This window comes from Monocercomonoides exilis (genome assembly GCF_001643675.1).
Source record: "Monocercomonoides exilis strain PA203 chromosome Unknown scaffold12-1864167, whole genome shotgun sequence".
Taxonomy (NCBI): Eukaryota; Preaxostyla; order Oxymonadida; family Polymastigidae; genus Monocercomonoides; species Monocercomonoides exilis.
Window position 1 is genome coordinate 980,383 of NW_027150557.1, and position 22,900 is coordinate 1,003,282.

The 22,900-nt window shown below is 34.9% G+C and overlaps 4 protein-coding genes across 4 annotated transcripts; 3 read left to right on the forward strand and 1 right to left on the reverse strand.

Annotated features, from left to right (window-relative positions):
- Positions 1-3,663, forward strand: MONOS_17315 (uncharacterized protein; the record flags this gene model as incomplete). The annotated part of the gene is made up of 3 exons (XM_067870225.1): positions 1-2,388; positions 2,513-3,131; positions 3,230-3,663. 3 exons carry the CDS (start codon positions 1-3, stop codon positions 3,661-3,663), a joined length of 3,441 nt encoding a protein of 1,146 aa, XP_067731225.1.
- Positions 3,664-7,077: 3,414 nt separating this feature from the next.
- On the forward strand, positions 7,078-7,995 carry MONOS_16293 (uncharacterized protein; the record flags this gene model as incomplete). The annotated part of the gene is made up of 1 exon (XM_067869209.1): positions 7,078-7,995. The coding sequence occupies one exon, from the start codon at positions 7,078-7,080 to the stop codon at positions 7,993-7,995; it is 918 nt and encodes a 305-aa protein (XP_067731226.1).
- A 234-nt stretch (positions 7,996-8,229) lies between these two features.
- MONOS_16294 (uncharacterized protein) lies at positions 8,230-8,732 on the forward strand (the record flags this gene model as incomplete). Its single annotated transcript, XM_067869210.1, has 2 exons — positions 8,230-8,234; positions 8,378-8,732. 2 exons carry the CDS (start codon positions 8,230-8,232, stop codon positions 8,730-8,732), a joined length of 360 nt encoding a protein of 119 aa, XP_067731227.1.
- Positions 8,733-14,847: 6,115 nt separating this feature from the next.
- MONOS_15763 (uncharacterized protein) lies at positions 14,848-18,540 on the reverse strand (the record flags this gene model as incomplete). The annotated part of the gene is made up of 1 exon (XM_067868658.1): positions 14,848-18,540. The coding sequence occupies one exon, from the start codon at positions 18,538-18,540 to the stop codon at positions 14,848-14,850; it is 3,693 nt and encodes a 1,230-aa protein (XP_067731228.1).
- Positions 18,541-22,900: the final 4,360 nt, after the last annotated feature.

A 22,900-nucleotide genomic window follows, 5' to 3' on the forward strand; every position in this document is an offset into this window, starting at 1 on the left:
ATGCTATCTACATATTCTGAAGAGAATGATTTAACAGAGGTGTTTGTGAAACTCACCGGAGAAGATAGCAAAAACGGTACAAGTGCTAGCGAAGCAATTAAGAGCATGACAACTGCTTACAATAAACTGAAATCGGATGGAGATGAATCAGTCGCGATCAAAGTTGTCAATGACACATCATCATTTATTGCAGAAGTCATCACATTTAACAAGAAGAACATTACGATCATGGGAGTTAATGATGATGGGAGTGAGATCACAGAAGTTAGTATAAGCTGCAGTGTGGGAACAGACAACGACTTCTTCACATGTGAGAAAATTGTGGAATTCATGTATCTAAATTTTGAATTCAAAGCAAATGCGGATTCAAGTTCAAGCGCAAATGCAGGAGAAAAAGCATTGATTGCATCTGGGGAAGGATCAACATCTGTGAATATTAGCCACTGCAAATTTTCTCGTCCAAAAGCGACAATTCCTGGAAACATGTTTACGAATAATGAAGGAACAGAAGACAGTCCTATTGCTTTCCACCTTGTGAAAGTTGGCGCAGGAGCACTAGCAATGAATAATGTTGAATGCACAGATGACAATGATGCAGTTACATTTTCGGCAACGCCATTTTTAGCAGAGGGAACTATTACGGATATTTCACTGATAGAATTGAATTTGAAGAAGATTGTATCGAGCACAGGTGCTGTGGTGAAGATTGTTGGGAATGAAAATAATAATGAAGGTGGAAGACATGATAATGAAGATAGTGGAACTGAGGGCGCAGTGGTATTGACACTCGACAAATGCACATTCGCTGAATGCGGTTCTACAGAACCAGCTGGAACGGCAACAAGTGGAGTATTATATTTTGAAAGCAATAAAACTGAAAGTAAAATTTCTGTTGGAAATACAGGCGCAATAACATTTTCGAAATGTGCTTGTGCAAAGGGGAAGTCAGGAGGGATGTATATTAAAATGACAGGAATTACAGATGCCTCTAAATTAACATGGCCAGAAGCAGGAACCGGTTTGGTGTTCACAGAATGCACAGCCGGAGAAGAAGATTCCGTAAGAAACACAGGATTGTATTTGGAAGTTCCCGAAGCGTTAATTGGAGATATTGCAAAAGCAATGAAAGATGGCTTTGCGAAGGAATACACAATGGAAAAGAATGACTGGTTTATCGCAGCAAAAGGAGCTGATAGTCATTCAGATATCGATTTTACTGCATTATATTTTGATCCACACCAAGCATTTGCCAAAAATAATGGGACTGGTGAAGGACGGACTTTGAATGCAGCATCAAGTAACCTTGCGAAAGCATTAACGATATTTGACAATCCAAAAAGCAGCGAAATATACGTGATAAAAGTTGTTAAAGATGAAGCAGCATTTACAGCTGATTCAGTAGAATTTGACAAGAAGAACATTACGATCATGGGTGTTGGTAGTGATGGAAATAAATGTGAAACTGATAGAGTTGATATCAGTTGCAGTGTGGGAATAGACAAGGATTTCTTCACATGTAAGAAAATTGTGGAATTCATGTATCTAAATTTTGAATTCAAAGCAGACACTACTGTGAGTGGGTCAAAAAAGAACGATGGAGAAGAAAAGGCGTTGATTGTTGCAGGAAGTGACTCAACATCGCTGAACATAAGCCACTGCAAATTTACTCAATCAAAAGTGGAGACTTCAAATGATTTGTTTGCAAATGATGAACCACAAGACATCACAATTGGATTCCATCTTGTTAAAGTGTGTGCAGGCAAATTGAATATTACCGATGTTGAGTGTGCAGACAATACCGATGAAGTTCGATTTTCTGTAGCGCCGTTCTTGTCAAAAGGAGCATTAAGAGTAACATTGGAATCAGTAACACTGAAGAAGATTGCATCTAGCACAAGTGCAGTTGTGAAGATTGCAGGGGAAAGCGATGCCGTTGATGTGTACATGAATGGATGCACGTTTTCAGAGTGTAAATCTGAAGATGCTACAGGTGGAATATTGGATTTTGAAAGTGACCACGAACACAGCTTATTCACAGTAAATGGATATGAAAATGTCGAATTTGAGAATTGCAGCTGTGTAAAAGGGAAGTCTGGGGGTATTTATTTGAAACTTACAGGAATAACAGAAGCCAATCAGCTAACATGGCCAGAAACAGATTTACCAATGGAGCTGATATTTAAGAATTGTACAATCGGTGAAAGTGAGTCAGTCAGGAACACAGGATTATATTTGGAAGTACCCGAAAGGTTGTATGAAGAAATAGCAGCCGAGATGAAGAAGAGTTTTGCAGCAGACTACACACTTGAAAAGAACGATTGGTTTGTTGCAGCAAAGGGAGAAAATGATGTTGATATTGACTTTACAGCGAAATACTTTGATCCTCCGGTTGCATATGTGAAGAAAGGAGGAGAAGGAAAAGGAAAAGAAATACGAAGAGCCAAAAGGGAAGCTGAGTGAAGCATATAAATTATTTGATAATACAAATTGCGGAGAAAGATATTTCATAAAGGTTATAAAGAACAACGAAGCTCTCGAAGCAGATGCTGTTGAATTCGATAAAGAATCAGGAATCACAATTGAAGGTGTAGATAAATCAGAGGATGTTGAAATAGAAACTGAAGTTGAGATCAATTGTGATGCTAAATCAGGAAGCGATCTGTTCACGTGCAAACGAAATGTTGAGTTCAATCATTTGGCGTTTAAATTCCCGGCTTCATTGAACAAAAATGAAGATCCTGATGAATCAGTTGTGAATGGTGAAGCAGGACCATTTTCGTTAATAGCTTCAGGATCAGACTCAGAATTGTTGGCAATAAGCAACTGCAGATTTGTTCGGCCAGTGACAGGAGAAGAGAAAGCGAATATTCATCTTGTGAAAGTGAGTACCGGAGCGCTGAAGATGAGCGCAGTTGTTTGTGCTGACGATACGAATGAAGTGAAATTCCAAGAATCATTGTTTGATATTAGTTGTGCAAGTGATGTCGATTTGGAAGGAGTGGATATCAGCAAAGTCAGTGTTATAAATGGTGCAACTATTAGCATCAAGGATGAAACAGGTTCAATTTCAAATGTTAATATCGAAGGGCTGACTATGAAGGATGTAAAGTCGGAGAATGGAGCATCTGCCGGTATTATTATTAATATGACATCAGAATCATCATCAGTGAAAATGGGAAGAGCAAACAAATGTTCATTCAAATCGTGCACAGCGCCAGCTGGAATGCAGGAGCAATGTATGTTGAGATGTCGAAGGCTACAGCACAGTTGCTGCTTCCACTTGCAAACAATCTTGATATCGATAACTCGAACACAGCACATAATTCATCAGTAGCATCATTGTGCATTGTTGCACCAGATTTTGATGCATTCAGCAAGCAAGAGGGAGCATTCGAATTTGCGAAGGATTATACTGAAGCAAATGCAGGGTGGGTCGTGGGAGCAGCTGACGAGAATTCGGAACCTGAGGATGTTTATGAGAAATATCTGAAGAAGAACCATGATGATCCGAAAGATGATCCTGTCCCAGATGATGATAAGAAAGCAAACACGGGAGTGATTGTTGCTATTGTAGTGCCAATTGTAGTAGTAGTTGTTGTTGTCGCTGCTATTGCGATCATTGCGATTGTGATTGTGAGGAGAAAAAGGTCACTGCATAACTAAGAGATCTGCATAGAATTTAAGAATCTGTTGTTTTTATCATGAAGAAATGTGATCACATAAAGGATTGGGAAGAGCAATAGTGGAAATAAGGATAATAGATAATTATTAAATTATACATTATTATTTACTTGTAATTTTTGTGTTCTTTTTTTAAATAAAATAAGTTAAACCAGTGATGCTGATATTTAATCTTTTTGTTTTATTATTTTATTTTTTGTGCTCATTTGTGATTACATGTGAGCAAAATCGGATTTATTCTTTTCAGTTTAATTTTTAATTTTTTATTTTTATTTTTATTTTTATTTTTATTTTTATTTTTATTTTTATTTTTATTTTTATTTTTATTTTTCTCAAATATCCTTTATTTTTCATTTGTATTATATAAATTGTTTATGTTATTTTCGGTGTAGCATCATTCATTGCTTCTTCATTGAGGACGTTTTCAGCCCTCGATGAATATATTAGGTTCCATTTTCTATGTATTTTTTCAAATTCAATATTAGAAAAAACAGGGAAAATCATTTGAATCAGTAATAAGAATTATTTCAATTTTTCTTAAAATTTGAGTTCATCAGGCCGTATCTTCTAACATTTGGGAAAGTTTTTTTTTTGAAAAATTACTTCTAATTAATTTTCTTTGAAAAAAAATTTTGCGATAGTCGATTAAATCGAAACCAAATATATATATGTCAAAATTTTTTTGAAAATGAAACGAAAGGAACTTTTCAAAGAAAATTTGACATATATATGGGTGATTTTTTTTGAAAATATGGGTGATTTTTTTTGATATCATAAAATATTCCGACGTTTGATCATAAAAAATTTTCATTAAGGGTGGGGTTGAATCGAAAATATTTTTGTTTTATAGTGCGAAAATATCGTTCAATATATTTTTATTTTAATTTGTTTGCTGGTTTTAATTCATTTCAAATTGTTTTTATAACTTATTTTCAAAAAAACATAAAAAATTATTCGAAAATATCAAAACTTAAAAAAACCAAAGCTTTCGGGATAAATTAACATGATAACAATAATTACGATAACGTCATAAAGAAATTTACTATTCAAAAATTTGTTAAATAATGTGATTGAAAATGAAAAAATATAAGATTGGTTGAAATCGAAAAATATTTATTGAAATCATCAATTTTATGCAATTAACAATTTAAAAAATTGAATCAGCAACATTCGCTTCTCTTTCAATTGTTTTGTTATCTACTTCTGAAATATGTAAACATTTTGTTTCATGTCAATTTAATGTTTATCATCTAAAACTACTTTTTCCAAAAATAATTTATCCCATTCCCTTCACAATCCATCCATCATACACACTTTCCATATAAATTCGCTTGCTCAGCTCGATAGTCACCCTGCATAACGAGATATCCCGCTTTTTCTCATTTTCATTCATTTCCACCTCCTGCCCTGAAAGAAACACAAAAACAGTCAACAGGCAAATATTCAAATAAATGAAAATAAATAAATGCCAAACGGCCCTTCAACTGTTTTTTGCCAAACAGCTTCATTCCACGGTCATCATCATTTAAAAAATCAATCTCTTCATTTCAGTCTCAGAATGGTCAAATTGCAGCATGGAATGCATCTCCACAAAATATTTTATATATCTCACTGGAGGGTCCTTTCAGCCCGTACACATTGTGGTGGATGTCCAGAGGGGTTTTTTCTGTTTTTGGAACGATCTACTCCTTTAATAATATTCTCAACTATCCAAAATCGTATATCTTGTTTATCTCATCAACAATAGGCACAGGAGGGATATGGAGCAGAGAAGAGATGGAAGAGGATTATTTATATCAGGGGGTGAGAGTTGAGCATTTTTAAGAATGTTAATGTTTCGAGGAAGGTTTTTGAATGAAAGAAATTTTGAGACAGAGGGATGGGGAAGAGCAAGTGGAGATTTGGAGAAGATAATATAGTAAATATGTAGAGAAGTGATTGGGGATGGTGAGAAAGGTTTATTGTTGATGGGAGATATGGAATTTGAAGAGAAAGAAAAGAGGTCACAAGCGGGACAGAAGATGAATAATCTGAAGAGTTTGATTGGAAGAGGGGTATTTTTTGAGAGGAAAAGAATGTTTTATGGAAGAGAATGACAAAGATGAAGAAAAGGAGGGGATTGATATTTTCTGATGATTTTGGGGGTTAAAAGGAAGATGGAAATGGAAAGGAAAGAAAATTGAGAAATATCTTCATTTTTTATTTTTGAGGGGAAAGGAGGGGAAATAACAAAAGGCAGAAACGAATTGAGGATATCATCTTTCATCAATCAATTTCCTTCAGCCTTCAACAAATATTGTGATTACGATTGTGTTACCATATATGAAATCAACTCATTGAATAGAATATTTGGTACAATCAACGACTTCATACAAATTGTTTTCAACTTCTCGAATTTCGTTCGACTGATTTCACATTTCTCAACTGTTTCTTTTTCTTCGCCTTCATTTTCGTCTTCGACTTCTTTTGTTTCTTCTTCTTCATCTTCCTCTTCCTTTCTCTTTCTTCATCACCTTTTTCTTCACCTTTTTCTCACCTTCCTCTTCTTCTTCAGTGTTATTTTTGCTCACTTCGTATTATTTCATTCCATCTTTTTTCCAACGAACTTCAGCTGTTCAATAAACAGCTTGATTATAAAAACCAATAATTATTTCATTCGGTTTCTATTCGCTGAACATCATCATATTCGTTATCAATTCCTTATATTGCTGAGCTAGAAGTGCATCTGAACTGTGTTCCTCTTCTACAGAGGTGTATTTCGCTTTGCTTTATCGTTTCGAACAACATCCGTGCAAAGGCTGTTCAGAATGAGCTGAAAGGAGTGGATAAGAAATGCATAGGATCTGTCAGGCGCATAGCACTCCGCTCGCTTTATGACACCGCCAAGAAGCGAAGAGAGAGAAGTTCAAGTTCAAATGGAAGAGGCAAAGAACGCGGAGCGCAAAAGCAAGTTGAGCGAAGAGCAGAGGAAAGGGAATCATGCGAAGAACAGAAGCTAAGATGAAGACAAATGAGAAAGACGAGTTTTGCACATTGCAAATTGATGCATTCGACATAAGGCTTCCACAGGCAGTAACAGAAAGGAGGAGGAGGGACAGGGGAAGAGAAGAAGAAGGAGGAGGTGATGAAGAAGATGATGATGAATAACAGCAGACATTCTGCTCATTCGAATGCACACTCTCATCTGTCCAGTTACACACTCAACACATCACGGCCTCCTCGAAGATTTCCACTCCTCCTTTTTCTCTCTTGCTCCACACCCAATTGTCTCCCTCTTCTGTTCTTGTTGGAACTCCTCCAAAGCCACTCACTTCATCATTTCCCGCTACCCATTCCTCTTCACTCACGCAGAAGTCCCTCTGCACATTCAGCCCAAGCTCATCTTTTTTATCTAACATGTCTTCTTCCTCTCCATCTTCTTCTCCATCTTCTATTTCTTCATTCTCTTTACTACCTTTTGGAACTGTGCCGATACCTCGTGCGATTCTCGGAAAAAACAGATTGGGCAATGCAGGCGTGTTTGCCAGCAGCAGCATGTCAGACATGAGGGATGTGTTTGATCAACAGGGCATCCTTCTGAACTATGCAGCGTATGTGGCTAGCCAGGAGATTCGGGTAGGTGGGGAAAAGGAGGGGAAGAGAGAGAGGAAGGATGAGAAGAGGAGTGCAAATGAGTTTGTGAGTGATAAAGATGGAAAGGGATCGTTGTATCTGAAAGATAAATGCATCGATAATGAGAAAGATGAAGAGGAAGAAGAGGAGGAGGAAGAGGAAGTAGAAAATGGATTTGGCAGAGATATTAGAAAGGTTCAGAAAGATAGGGGCTCAAAAGAAAAGAAGAAAACAACAAAAGAGAAGAATAAGCCTGTTACGATTCTGACCACACTTTACTCAGATTTTCTGCCTGAAATCAAAAATCGAAAAAGGATTCAGCAGCAGATTATCGAAACACCATTCACTTTCTCAACATTTGCATCTGCAAGCACATCAACTTCATTCACTTCTTCTTCATTTCCCATTTCATCACCATCATCACCACTACCTTCTTCTTCTTTTTCTTCTTTTTCTTCCTTTTCTCCCTCCCCAACCAACCTGCCATCCATAAAGCACAGCTTAGAGCGTTCGTTCAAAGTGAAGCGGCAGTATGTGATTAATTTATGTGCCAGTTTCGTTTGTGGCACTTTTCTGTCGATGGACGTGCCGTTTTCGCTGCGCTGTGCGTTTTCTGTTGAACAGTTAATGGTCTGCGGCTTCGACGACATCCGCAGACTGAGGGGATTCAACGCCATTTCCCACGTGGCAAACCAGAATTGAATGGAAATTTTTGAATTTTCTAATAAATAAAGTATATTTCATTAATAGTTTGATTTATTTTTGTTTATCAATATTTTGCTTTTCAAATATTTATCTTTATTTAAATTTTTTTGTTCACTCTCAAATGATGAATAGTTATGATGGTGGAATAATATCCATGATTTTTCAATTGTCTTGCAAAGCAGAAAAGATTATTTGCTGAATGATGCTGTTGCAAAGCAATTGATCAGATTTATGGGGTTTGCCAGAAACTATTTATTGAAATTTCATTCACAATATTTTCTTTCTTTCTTTTCGAATTCTTTTTCTTCTTCATTTTTATACACTCTTTTTCGCTTATTCATTTAATTATTCACAAACACACAATTATATTCACATCCAGTTTCCGCTGGTATCCTCTTGTCTCTTCTTCTCTTCGTGTGATCAACAAGTTCATCACCAACGGTACCGAGTTCCACTTTGCGTTCCTTCGCCACGGCATTCTCCAGCTCATCCACTGCCTGCTGCACTCGCCGCGCGCTGAATACAGCGACAAAGCACCTTCTATTCTTCTCTCGCTGACCAACAAGTTGTTCAAGCTGTTTGCCAGCTCTCTCGACAAAGCGCTGTTTAACGAGCTGGCCGAACTGATGTACTCGTCACAGGCGATTGTGCGGAACAACGCGTCGGAAATCATCGAGGCGCTTGCTGAAGGAAGAGGGCTGGATGAAGAAGGAGAAGAGAAACGAGAAGGATAAAGAAGCGAACAACGAACCAACAGTCACGAAGGAAGAGCTACTGCGTAGTTTGCTGAGCTGGGGTGTTGGGTCGAATCTTTTTGGCGTTATGGCTTCACCAAAGGAGACTGACATAGCGAAAATAATAATTGCTGGTACTTTGCTTAATCTGTATGCAGCCGTTGGGAAAAAGAGGAACAGGAGAAGATACGAAGGAGGATGATGATGAAGGGGATGAAGAAAAGGAGAGTGTAAGGAAAGAGAAGAAGAAGAAGAAGAAGAAGATTGGCGTTCATGTACGTCTTCTCCTCGCACACAAGGTCATTCGCCCACTTTGTCTCGACTGCGTTCTTTCCTGTTTTCACCTTTGCTGCAGATTCCATAGATAGCCTCAGTACTAATTCTATGTCATACCGATCCCACCATTACATGCTCCACCCACTGCCCGAAGAACGCATACAGCTTCTCTACCTCAGTAGAATGCAGCGCAAAACAGCCACAGCGGAACATTGTCCAATGAGAAGAGAAGAACTGCTATATCTGAGTCACTGAGTGCGCTCCTCAACAACAAGAATAATTTTCTTCTTTCAGAATCGTATTTGAAAGAGGGTTAAATCAATCCCTCAACCATTTGCTCCTTCTCCTTCATTCCCTTCCTCTTCTTCTTCTCCCAAGCTGCAACTAATTCCACAATCTTAACTCTTGCTGATACACAGCGCTTACAGAACAACAAATTAAAAAATACTTATAGACTTCTCAGAAAGCTTCGATGAAGCGCTGCCAAACGACTCAGAGAGCAAACATTGGTGAGAGCAGTAGAAAGGGAAGGGAAAGGATAAAGCATCCAGAACGTGTCAAACTCCACAATGGAGGAAAGAACTGGGCATGCCATTGTTTAATTGCTGCTAATGCCGTGAGCCGAAGGAAGAGAAAGAGAAGATAGAAGGTTTGAAAGAAGAGCGGAAGGATATCAATTTTGATCATCAAAGTGAGTAGCTTGTTTAGTGAAAGATATAGTTGCCATAGGGAGAGATGAGAGCGATGATGAAGAGAGTGAAATGAGGGGGAAACCAAAAAGGAAGAAAAGGATGATCAAGAGAAAGAGGAAGATGATGATGATAGAGGGAAAGAAATAGCATAAACAAAAAACGAATGATAGTTGAGGCGAATTCAATGTTGATTTCAACACAGAGCAACATGAGCAGGAACTTTGGAAAAGCACGCAGTTAACGAAAGGAGAATTTTTAAAAATGTCGAGAAGAAATGTTAGGAAATAATGTTGTGAATCGAGAAAAAAAAATGTATTTTTCATGAAGAACAAAAAGATAAGTGACGAAAATGATTCAATTGCTCTTAATGATTGTTGTTTCCTGTGCAGTACAATCTCCGTTTGCTGAATCCGTAGTGCTGTTGTGTAATACCGGAAAATTTTGATGAGGTCTCACCTCGATTAATGAAATGCACATTTCTTTTTCTACGGAATAATAAAAATTCACATATTTGTTGCATTTTTTTAAGTTCTTTAAATATTTTTTTCCTTTTATTAGCTTTGTTTAACAGGTTAAGAATATTTTTTTGTCTTTTTGATGAGTTTTGTTAATTAAACTTCATTAATTTTAAGTTCATTTTTATTTAACTTGATCAAAAAAATTCTTTTTCACAAAAACATCAAAAAGGTATGTCTTTTTTCATATTAATAAATAAAACAAATATATATAACAGAAATAAAAGCTTAAAACTCGAAATAAATCAATAAAACTCTTTGATCAATGAATACCACAATAGATTTTATTTTTTCGATTTTTGATCTTTTTTTATGATATCAAAAAAAATCACCCATATATGGGTGATTTTTTTTGAAAATATATTTGAACATTCACAATTTTCGGATCCAAAAATTTCCTTGAATATTTGCAAATTAACACCGAAAAGTTAAAAGGCATTTTCATAAGTCCATCGTTTTCAATTCAACTTAAACATTTGTTTTTGAAACAGTTCTGATATCTAAAGCAATTGAATGAAAAAATCTTTACCCAATGGCAAACAATTTTTGAAAAAAACAGCACACCGAAAAAAATTATGATTTCAAAAAGAATCACCCAAAAGAAAAAAAAAATTGCAATTGTCACAAATGCTAATAAAAAAATTGAATAAAAGACACGATTCACTCCTTTTCTGTTCTCACGGAATTCGTGTTCATTATAAATATTTAAAGCTAATTAAAATTCTATTATTTGGTGGAAAATATGAACATTAAAGCTTTTTTTGTACAACAAATTGAAAAATTGCTTCACTTATAACTTTATTACGCTTTCTCAGATTATTAAATAAATTTAATTTTCATATCCTGAAACAGGCATCATCGATATCAAAACATAAAGAATTATGACATTTCACGAATGTCAAAAAATGAACTCATTTTTATTGTGTTTTTTGTTCTTAAAACGTCAACGAAAAGTGTATAATTTTTTCAATGAAAATGCCTGAAGAGAAATATATCTCCCAATTTTTGAAAGAAAAAAATGTTATTTCAATTACAATCACGATATGGGGGAAAATACGGACTTTCAAGCTTTTTATGCATAAAGCATGGAAAAATTGTTTAACTTATAACATTTTTAAACTTAACCAGATTTCAAAATAAATTTGATTTTCATATCTGCAAGCAAATACAGTCAAAACCGGATATAATCACATCGAATACAATCACATTCGTTTAAAGTCACATTTTCACATGCACCGACATTTTTAGCTAATTTTTCATTCATTTTTCATCGAATATAATCACAGGGCTGAAAATATATAATCACATTTTTAATTATAATGGGTGATTTTTTCAATGAAAAATCGTTTTTTTGATCAAAAATTTGAATTTTTTGATTTTTCAGAAATATGCTCAAATAAGTCTGTATTATGTGTATTTATGTCCAAAATTGTAAAAACAAGTGAAAAAAGTGTGTTTGTGCAGAATTTCCAAAAATAAAAAATTTGACCCTTAATTAATTAATGGAAAAATTAATTTTTATTTTTTTCTGTGATAAGTCACATCGCTTATAATCACAATCGGATATAGTCACAAAAAGTCGTGCAAAAACCGATGTGATTATATCCGGTTTTGACTGTATCATTGATATAATAACATTATGTTGTGTGACATCACATGTATTTCAAAAAATAAACCCATTTTTTTCAAATTTTTTGATCACAAAAAGATCATCTCAGATGCATAATTTTTCAGTGAAAATGCCTGAAGTCTAATATTTTGTCCCATATGAAAATGAAAAGGATTTTAATATGAGAAGTGGAACTTGAAGTGGAAAACACATTTTTTTGTCCTGTTTATTTACAAAATGCAAGATTTTGACACTCGTTTGACGAACTTATTCAGAAAAAAACAGTTTGTTCCCTTGAAAATAATAAACAACAATCTTTTGTTCATATAAAAAATTATTGCAACCAAGAAAATGGTAATTTTTTCCGAAAATAATTGGCTGATCCTTTTTGAAATCTAACTTTCGTTCGAGTTTTGATCAAATTTTTTTTCTCAATGGGATTTAGAAAAAAAATTGTTTCTGCAATAACTGCATCATAAATAATAAGTATTTTCAATTCAAACTCAATTTTTCAAAATCCCATTGAGAAAAAAAATTTGATCAAAACTCGAACGAAAGTTAGATTTCAAAAAGGATCAGCCAATTATTTTCGGAAAAAATTACCATTTTCTTGGTTGCAATAATTTTTTATATGAACAAAAGATTGTTGTTTATTATTTTCAAGGGAACAAACTGTTTTTTTCTGAATAAGTTCGTCAAACGAGTGTCAAAATCTTGCATTTTGTAAATAAACAGGACAAAAAAATGTGTTTTCCACTTCAAGTTCCACTTCTCATATTAAAATCCTTTTCATTTTCATATGGGACAAAATATTAGACTTCAGGCATTTTCACTGAAAAATTATGCATCTGAGATGATCTTTTTGTGATCAAAAAATTTGAAAAAAATGGGTTTATTTTTTGAAATACATGTGATGTCACACAACATAATGTTATTATATCAATGATACAGTCAAAACCGGATATAATCACATCGGTTTTTGCACGACTTTTTGTGACTATATCCGATTGTGATTATAAGCGATGTGACTTATCACAGAAAAAAATAAAAATTAATTTTTCCATTAATTAATTAAGGGTCAAATTTTTTATTTTTGGAAATTCTGCACAAACACACTTTTTTCACTTGTTTTTACAATTTTGGACATAAATACACATAATACAGACTTATTTGAGCATATTTCTGAAAAATCAAAAAATAAAAATTTTTGATCAAAAAAACGATTTTTCATTGAAAAAACCACCCATTATAATTAAAAATGTGATTATATATTTTCAGCCCTGTGATTATATTCGATGAAAAATGAATGAAAAATTAGCTAAAAATGTCGGTGCATGTGAAAATGTGACTTTAAACGAATGTGATTGTATTCGATGTGATTATATCCGGTTTTGACTGTATTTGCTTGCAGATATGAAAATCAAATTTATTTTGAAATCTGGTTAAGTTTAAAAATGTTATAAGTTAAACAATTTTTCCATGCTTTATGCATAAAAAGCTTGAAAGTCCGTATTTTCCCCCATATCGTGATTGTAATTGAAATAACATTTTTTTCTTTCAAAAATTGGGAGATATATTTCTCTTCAGGCATTTTCATTGAAAAAATTATACACTTTTCGTTGACGTTTTAAGAACAAAAAACACAATAAAAATGAGTTCATTTTTTGACATTCGTGAAATGTCATAATTCTTTATGTTTTGATATCGATGATGCCTGTTTCAGGATATGAAAATTAAATTTATTTAATAATCTGAGAAAGCGTAATAAAGTTATAAGTGAAGCAATTTTTCAATTTGTTGTACAAAAAAAGCTTTAATGTTCATATTTTCCACCAAATAATAGAATTTTAATTAGCTTTAAATATTTATAATGAACACGAATTCCGTGAGAACAGAAAAGGAGTGAATCGTGTCTTTTATTCAATTTTTTTATTAGCATTTGTGACAATTGCAATTTTTTTTTTCTTTTGGGTGATTCTTTTTGAAATCATAATTTTTTTCGGTGTGCTGTTTTTTTCAAAAATTGTTTGCCATTGGGTAAAGATTTTTTCATTCAATTGCTTTAGATATCAGAACTGTTTCAAAAACAAATGTTTAAGTTGAATTGAAAACGATGGACTTATGAAAATGCCTTTTAACTTTTCGGTGTTAATTTGCAAATATTCAAGGAAATTTTTGGATCCGAAAATTGTGAATGTTCAAATATATTTTCAAAAAAAATCACCCATATATTTTCAAAAAAAATCACCCATATATATGTCAAATTTTCTTTGAAAAGTTCCTTTCGTTTCATTTTCAAAAAAATTTTGACATATATATATTTGGTTTCGATTTAATCGACTATCGCAAAATTTTTTTTCAAAGAAAATTAATTAGAAGTAATTTTTCAAAAAAAAAACTTTCCCAAATGTTAGAAGATACGGCCTGATGAACTCAAATTTTAAGAAAAATTGAAATAATTCTTATTACTGATTCAAATGATTTTCCCTGTTTTTTCTAATATTGAATTTGAAAAAATACATAGAAAATGGAACCTAATATATTCATCGAGGGCTGAAAACGTCCTCAATGAAGAAGCAATGAATGATGCTACACCGAAAATAACATAAACAATTTATATAATACAAATGAAAAATAAAGGATATTTGAGAAAAATAAAAATAAAAATAAAAATAAAAATAAAAATAAAAATAAAAATAAAAATAAAAATAAAAATAAAAATAAAAATAAAAATAAAAATAAAAAATTAAAAATTAAACTGAAAAGAATAAATCCGATTTTGCTCACATGTAATCACAAATGAGCACAAAAAATAAAATAATAAAACAAAAAGATTAAATATCAGCATCACTGGTTTAACTTATTTTATTTAAAAAAAGAACACAAAAATTACAAGTAAATAATAATGTATAATTTAATAATTATCTATTATCCTTATTTCCACTATTGCTCTTCCCAATCCTTTATGTGATCACATTTCTTCATGATAAAAACAACAGATTCTTAAATTCTATGCAGATCTCTTAGTTATGCAGTGACCTTTTTCTCCTCACAATCACAATCGCAATGATCGCAATAGCAGCGACAACAACAACAACTACTACAATTGGCACTACAATAGCAACAATCACTCCCGTGTTTGCTTTCTTATCATCATCTGGGACAGGATCATCTTTCGGATCATCATGGTTCTTCTTCAGATATTTCTCATAAACATCCTCAGGTTCCGAATTCTCGTCAGCTGCTCCCACGACCCACCCTGCATTTGCTTCAGTATAATCCTTCGCAAATTCGAATGCTCCCTCTTGCTTGCTGAATGCATCAAAATCTGGTGCAACAATGCACAATGATGCTACTGATGAATTATGTGCTGTGTTCGAGTTATCGATATCAAGATTGTTTGCAAGTGGAAGCAGCAACTGTGCTGTAGCCTTCGACATCTCAACATACATTGCTCCTGCATTCCCAGCTGGCGCTGTGCACGATTTGAATGAACATTTGTTTGCTCTTCCCATTTTCACTGATGATGATTCTGATGTCATATTAATAATAATACCGGCAGATGCTCCATTCTCCGACTTTACATCCTTCATAGTCAGCCCTTCGATATTAACATTTGAAATTGAACCTGTTTCATCCTTGATGCTAATAGTTGCACCATTTATAACACTGACTTTGCTGATATCCACTCCTTCCAAATCGACATCACTTGCACAACTAATATCAAACAATGATTCTTGGAATTTCACTTCATTCGTATCGTCAGCACAAACAACTGCGCTCATCTTCAGCGCTCCGGTACTCACTTTCACAAGATGAATATTCGCTTTCTCTTCTCCTGTCACTGGCCGAACAAATCTGCAGTTGCTTATTGCCAACAATTCTGAGTCTGATCCTGAAGCTATTAACGAAAATGGTCCTGCTTCACCATTCACAACTGATTCATCAGGATCTTCATTTTTGTTCAATGAAGCCGGGAATTTAAACGCCAAATGATTGAACTCAACATTTCGTTTGCACGTGAACAGATCGCTTCCTGATTTAGCATCACAATTGATCTCAACTTCAGTTTCTATTTCAACATCCTCTGATTTATCTACACCTTCAATTGTGATTCCTGATTCTTTATCGAATTCAACAGCATCTGCTTCGAGAGCTTCGTTGTTCTTTATAACCTTTATGAAATATCTTTCTCCGCAATTTGTATTATCAAATAATTTATATGCTTCACTCAGCTTCCCTTTTGGCTCTTCGTATTTCTTTCCTTTTCCTTCTCCTCCTTTCTTCACATATGCAACCGGAGGATCAAAGTATTTCGCTGTAAAGTCAATATCAACATCATTTTCTCCCTTTGCTGCAACAAACCAATCGTTCTTTTCAAGTGTGTAGTCTGCTGCAAAACTCTTCTTCATCTCGGCTGCTATTTCTTCATACAACCTTTCGGGTACTTCCAAATATAATCCTGTGTTCCTGACTGACTCACTTTCACCGATTGTACAATTCTTAAATATCAGCTCCATTGGTAAATCTGTTTCTGGCCATGTTAGCTGATTGGCTTCTGTTATTCCTGTAAGTTTCAAATAAATACCCCCAGACTTCCCTTTTACACAGCTGCAATTCTCAAATTCGACATTTTCATATCCATTTACTGTGAATAAGCTGTGTTCGTGGTCACTTTCAAAATCCAATATTCCACCTGTAGCATCTTCAGATTTACACTCTGAAAACGTGCATCCATTCATGTACACATCAACGGCATCGCTTTCCCCTGCAATCTTCACAACTGCACTTGTGCTAGATGCAATCTTCTTCAGTGTTACTGATTCCAATGTTACTCTTAATGCTCCTTTTGACAAGAACGGCGCTACAGAAAATCGAACTTCATCGGTATTGTCTGCACACTCAACATCGGTAATATTCAATTTGCCTGCACACACTTTAACAAGATGGAATCCAATTGTGATGTCTTGTGGTTCATCATTTGCAAACAAATCATTTGAAGTCTCCACTTTTGATTGAGTAAATTTGCAGTGGCTTATGTTCAGCGATGTTGAGTCACTTCCTGCAACAATCAACGCCTTTTCTTCTCCATCGTTCTTTTTTGACCCACTCACAGTAGTGTCTGCTTTGAATTCAAAATTTAGATACATGAATTCCACAATTTTCTTACATGTGAAGAAATCCTTGTCTATTCCCACACTGCAACTGATATCAACTCTATCAGTTTCACATTTATTTCCATCACTACCAACACCCATGATCGTAATGTTCTTCTTGTCAAATTCTACTGAATCAGCTGTAAATGCTGCTTCATCTTTAACAACTTTTATCACGTATATTTCGCTGCTTTTTGGATTGTCAAATATCGTTAATGCTTTCGCAAGGTTACTTGATGCTGCATTCAAAGTCCGTCCTTCACCAGTCCCATTATTTTTGGCAAATGCTTGGTGTGGATCAAAATATAATGCAGTAAAATCGATATCTGAATGACTATCAGCTCCTTTTGCTGCGATAAACCAGTCATTCTTTTCCATTGTGTATTCCTTCGCAAAGCCATCTTTCATTGCTTTTGCAATATCTCCAATTAACGCTTCGGGAACTTCCAAATACAATCCTGTGTTTCTTACGGAATCTTCTTCTCCGGCTGTGCATTCTGTGAACACCAAACCGGTTCCTGCTTCTGGCCATGTTAATTTAGAGGCATCTGTAATTCCTGTCATTTTAATATACATCCCTCCTGACTTCCCCTTTGCACAAGCACATTTCGAAAATGTTATTGCGCCTGTATTTCCAACAGAAATTTTACTTTCAGTTTTATTGCTTTCAAAATATAATACTCCACTTGTTGCCGTTCCAGCTGGTTCTGTAGAACCGCATTCAGCGAATGTGCATTTGTCGAGTGTCAATACCACTGCGCCCTCAGTTCCACTATCTTCATTATCATGTCTTCCACCTTCATTATTATTTTCATTCCCAACAATCTTCACCACAGCACCTGTGCTCGATACAATCTTCTTCAAATTCAATTCTATCAGTGAAATATCCGTAATAGTTCCCTCTGCTAAAAATGGCGTTGCCGAAAATGTAACTGCATCATTGTCATCTGTGCATTCAACATTATTCATTGCTAGTGCTCCTGCGCCAACTTTCACAAGGTGGAAAGCAATAGGACTGTCTTCTGTTCCTTCATTATTCGTAAACATGTTTCCAGGAATTGTCGCTTTTGGACGAGAAAATTTGCAGTGGCTAATATTCACAGATGTTGATCCTTCCCCAGATGCAATCAATGCTTTTTCTCCTGCATTTGCGCTTGAACTTGAATCCGCATTTGCTTTGAATTCAAAATTTAGATACATGAATTCCACAATTTTCTCACATGTGAAGAAGTCGTTGTCTGTTCCCACACTGCAGCTTATACTAACTTCTGTGATCTCACTCCCATCATCATTAACTCCCATGATCGTAATGTTCTTCTTGTTAAATGTGATGACTTCTGCAATAAATGATGATGTGTCATTGACAACTTTGATCGCGACTGATTCATCTCCATCCGATTTCAGTTTATTGTAAGCAGTTGTCATGCTCTTAATTGCTTCGCTAGCACTTGTACCGTTTTTGCTATCTTCTCCGGTGAGTTTCACAAACACCTCTGTTAAATCATTCTCTTCAGAATATGTAGATAGCATAACTTGGGAAAATACGAAAATCAAAAGCATTTCTGTTTATGTTCTTTTCTCTGCAACTATAAAGATTTACAGTTCCATAATACATGCATTAAAAAAGATGAACTATGGTTTTTGCAATAATTAGAAATAATATTTCTTCATTTAATAATTTATTCACAAATTCAGCCTTTCGGTCGTCTGTGGTGTTATTTTTTTAAAAGGTTAACTCGCTTTTTATTTAAATATTTTCGTAATCCATTCAAGCAACGGATATAACCATACTAGTTTGAAAAAGAAAGTTATTCAAACTTTAATAATAGTATAACGCAATAGTTTCTGATAATAATAAACAATCATTAATGGAATATGAACATTAATGGATGAGATCCGAATAAATATTTTTTATTTGAATAATCAGACTAAATTTAAATAAAGTGCCTTTATTTCAATTAAATACTGTTTATTCAAAATAAAAATCTTTATTCAATTTTTGTCCATTATTCTCGACTTTCAGCAAAATATTCTCCATAGAACAAATAGAATCAAAAAAAAACACGATTATATAAATCACTGCTCATCACATTTCAAGTCGTCTCTCCTTCTCTCCTTCTCTCCTTCTCTCCTTCTCTCCTTCTCTCCTTCTCTCCTTCTCTCCTTCTCTCCTTCTCTCCTTCTCTCCTTCTCTCCTTCTCTCCTTCTCTCCTTCTCTCCTTCTCTCCTTCTCTCCTTCTCTCCTTCTCTCTCAAAAAAGAAAAAGAAATATTTTTATGGCAAAAGAGCACAAATGGAAAATGAAAAGACATGCTTTTTGGAGGAAACAGCATCTCCCAATCTCCATTCAACCAACGCAGCTCAACAACCCCAGCAAACAGAACATAGAGCTGCGGAACGGAAACAAGAGATGCACACGGCAGCTTTCTCTCTCATCTCCTAGAACAAAATCATTGCCAACAACGGAACTGATATCAATGCCTGAAGCAGGCTACGACAGGCGCCATGTGTCATAATCGTGTATTCCCTCAATGGATTCTCTCTCCAACTCCATCTTCACTTGGAGCAAATTACTCGCCTTCTGCGCTATTGACACAAAAATTACAGATAACGGCACAATCGCCACCACCATCGCCTCTTGCAATACCCAACACCACAATCCCTATCATCGCTTTTCTTCTTCTTCTTCTTCTTCTTCTTCTTCTTCTTCCCTTTTTCCCATTGCCTCGATGCCAAAGTTCAAGGATCTCTCATTATTTCTGCTCTTTCCGTCGTGCAAACGAACTGGGATCACCAATATTAGACCTTCATCCAGCGTCCCACTATTTGCAGTGCCTGTATCGCTTTATTAAAATCGCCATCAATGTTTTGCTTTAGGTGTGTTTGCGGCATCAGGCTATTTTTTTTTTAGATGAATCGAAGCAAATACAGATGAAATGAAGATGCAACTTTGGAAGGATGGCATCAAAACTTTGCTTCTCCTTTTGAATAACTTTTCTCTTTTTTTCCATCTCAAGTTTGGATGATCATATTTCATCTATTTTGTTTGATTTGTAATGCTGGCCTTATTAAATGTTGTTGGAAAATCATCTTCAGAATTGACGTTTGCATGTCTTTTAGGTCTGAGTCGTCAAATTGCCTGGATAAGTTTATGCGCATGCATTATCCTTGGTATTTCTCAAAATGCCCATATTTGTGGGTTCTTGTCAGCTGCCAGAAACATGTCGTGCTGGAAAAGATCGATCGAAAGCTGCTCCTTTCAAAATAAACTGCGGCAAGTCGGACAAGGCAAATGAAAAGGTTAAAACCTCTTTGCATTTCCGTAGAAGTTTGAAGAATGGACCATCTGAATCAAAGGCAGAGAAGGAGGAGAATAGGTCGGATCTTCATCCTTCATGAAATCAAAACATATTCACGTTGTATTTATAGAGAGAAGAAAAGACTCTTTTCCATCGGCGTTTCCAATAGAGCAACTCGATTGATAAGTTTGTACCAGTTATTACAGCTAATGCTTTGAAAAGGTGCTTTCTTTTTTATTTAAAGGCTGTGAAAGCTATTGATACTGCCAGAAATGCTCTAAAAGAAGATGATTATTTTGTGGGTGAAGCATTTTGAGAGATGCAGCGCTAATGATAAAAAGAAAAAGACTTTTAATGTGTCAGCAACGTCGATAACAAAAAAAATAAGAAATCGAGGAGTATTTGAAGGCCATTCATTCGCTTTTAAAGGCGATTGCATCCAGATGTTGCAAATGAAAAGGAAAGGGAGTTTCATCGGTTGTCCAAAGAAGAATGAGCTGATTCATAGAGGATCCTCTGAAAATGAATCAAAATGGTTGCCGATCACTTCATGTTGATGGAGTAGAAGCTGAAATATTGTATTTCCAGCTTCCATTTGAGAGATGCCATTGCTTTCTGCTGAAAGAAAATAACTAGATTGTACACTTCCTGCACGCGCCTCGGAAGAAACAATATTTTTGTTATATTTTTCGATCAATTTTCTTTCAACGAGCAGATAAGAGGTTTTCTCCGCCTTAAGCCTCCAATGAAATTGCTTGAAAACATGCGAGCATCTGCTGTTGAAATGGCCTGTAAAGCATTGCAATTTGTATCTTCACTGCTGGAGCCTTGCCATCCAAATAATTCTTCAAATTATCCATTTTCCCCGCGATCAAATAGGCTTTCATAATTGAAGCATTTATTCTCGTTCTTTTGCCATTTGACATGCGCTTGCCCATGATGATCAATGCTTCTTTTCCAAGCATAATCCGATAGTTGGGCTTTCATTTCATTCATCAAAACAATCCCTTCCGCCTTTACGAGCAGAGTCATCACTGAAAGCAAAATAACCAATAAAATATGTTAAGAGTGAAAATATCAAACGCTCTTGTTTTCAGTCCGAATCAACTTCTGGAAAAGGAAGAAAATTCTTTCTCTTTAGGAATTTTGCATTTTTCTTGTTTTCTTTTTTCTTCTGTCAAACTCCATTCTCATGTTAGAAATTAGGTCGATCACTAAAACTAAACAAATGCAATTCATGAAGTGAATATGGCATGAAAATAATTTCTGCCTCATTCAAATCAACTGTTGGTTTGATCAAAAAGAAACAAAAGTTTTTCGCTTTTTTTTGTCTTATGCAGCCAAATAGATCGTTCTTTTCTTTGTTCTCACACTTCTTCTAAAGCTTTAAAAAAGCAACGTATAAGTTTTGGACTGTAACCTTTTCATTTTGCAAGATGATAAACAGTGTTTGCATTTATCGATTTCTTTGTTGGTTGAAAAAACTTAGCACAGCAAACTGAATGCTTTTTTGCTGCAAACAGAGCGAGGTCGAGCATTTGTGATAAGTATGTAAGAGATTCATGTGGAGCCAGTGATTGAACATTTATCGAGTTTGTTTATTTTTAACTTTTTGGCACCTTCAATTTTTCTTGAATTATTTTTGGATTTTTGTGAAATTTCTTGATGAATCAGGTGTGTGATGCGAGGATGAGAAAGCGCAGAAAGTTGAAAAAACGAACAAAATGCTTGAAGAGATTTATGAGAAAGTATTTGAGTCTGAAGAAACGAAAGAAGAATTCAGTGAAACAGACAAAATGGTCAAAGAAAAGAGAGTATGTTTGGACAATATCATTTAATATTTGCAAAAAGGCAAATATATAAAAAAAATAAGTTTTTTTATTTTTGGATGCTTTTTGCCATGTATCAGATTTGAGAAGAAGAGAAGAAGAAAAGAAGAAGTAATCATTGAGTTCGATGATGATGGCGAAATGTTCTTCATTCAATTTTCTTTTTTCTTTTTTTCCTTTTCTCATCGATATCATTCTGAGACTCCAATTGCTGTTGCACGTTTCATTTTTATGGATCTTCCTGAAAAAGCGACTCGGAACGCAGAAACGACAATTTGAATGCGTGATAAGCCTCAGAATGCTTTCTTCTTCTGTTGTCAGGCACACAGAGCCAAACCGGAGCCAACTGAAGTATTCGTCTGAATTCCTTTGACCTACCCAGATAATTTGAGGCTGATATGCCTTTGCTGCCAATTGAAATCCCAAGCGCAGCAAAAAGATAATCCTGTTGTTTCTTGTCCCATCGAAGGGGCATCCTGTGCATCCTTTGCATCTCCAACTTTCTCATCCGCTTTCTTCTTATTCCCTTCATCATCGTCTTCACTTTCGATATATTTTCCTTTTCCTTCTTCTTCATTGCTGTCACCTCCTTCTCGTTCCTCCGATGCAACAGTATGAATATCGATTCATGTGAATCTGCAATTCTCGCTTTGATGCGTTTGAGTGCTTCCTTGCTGAGTCTCCCGCAATCTCCTTTGCTCCATTGTTTTTGCTCTTTTCTGTTTTCTTCTTTGAAAGATTTTGTTCTTTTCTTTTTCAAAAGAAAAATGAAAATGAAAAAATAAGTCTTGA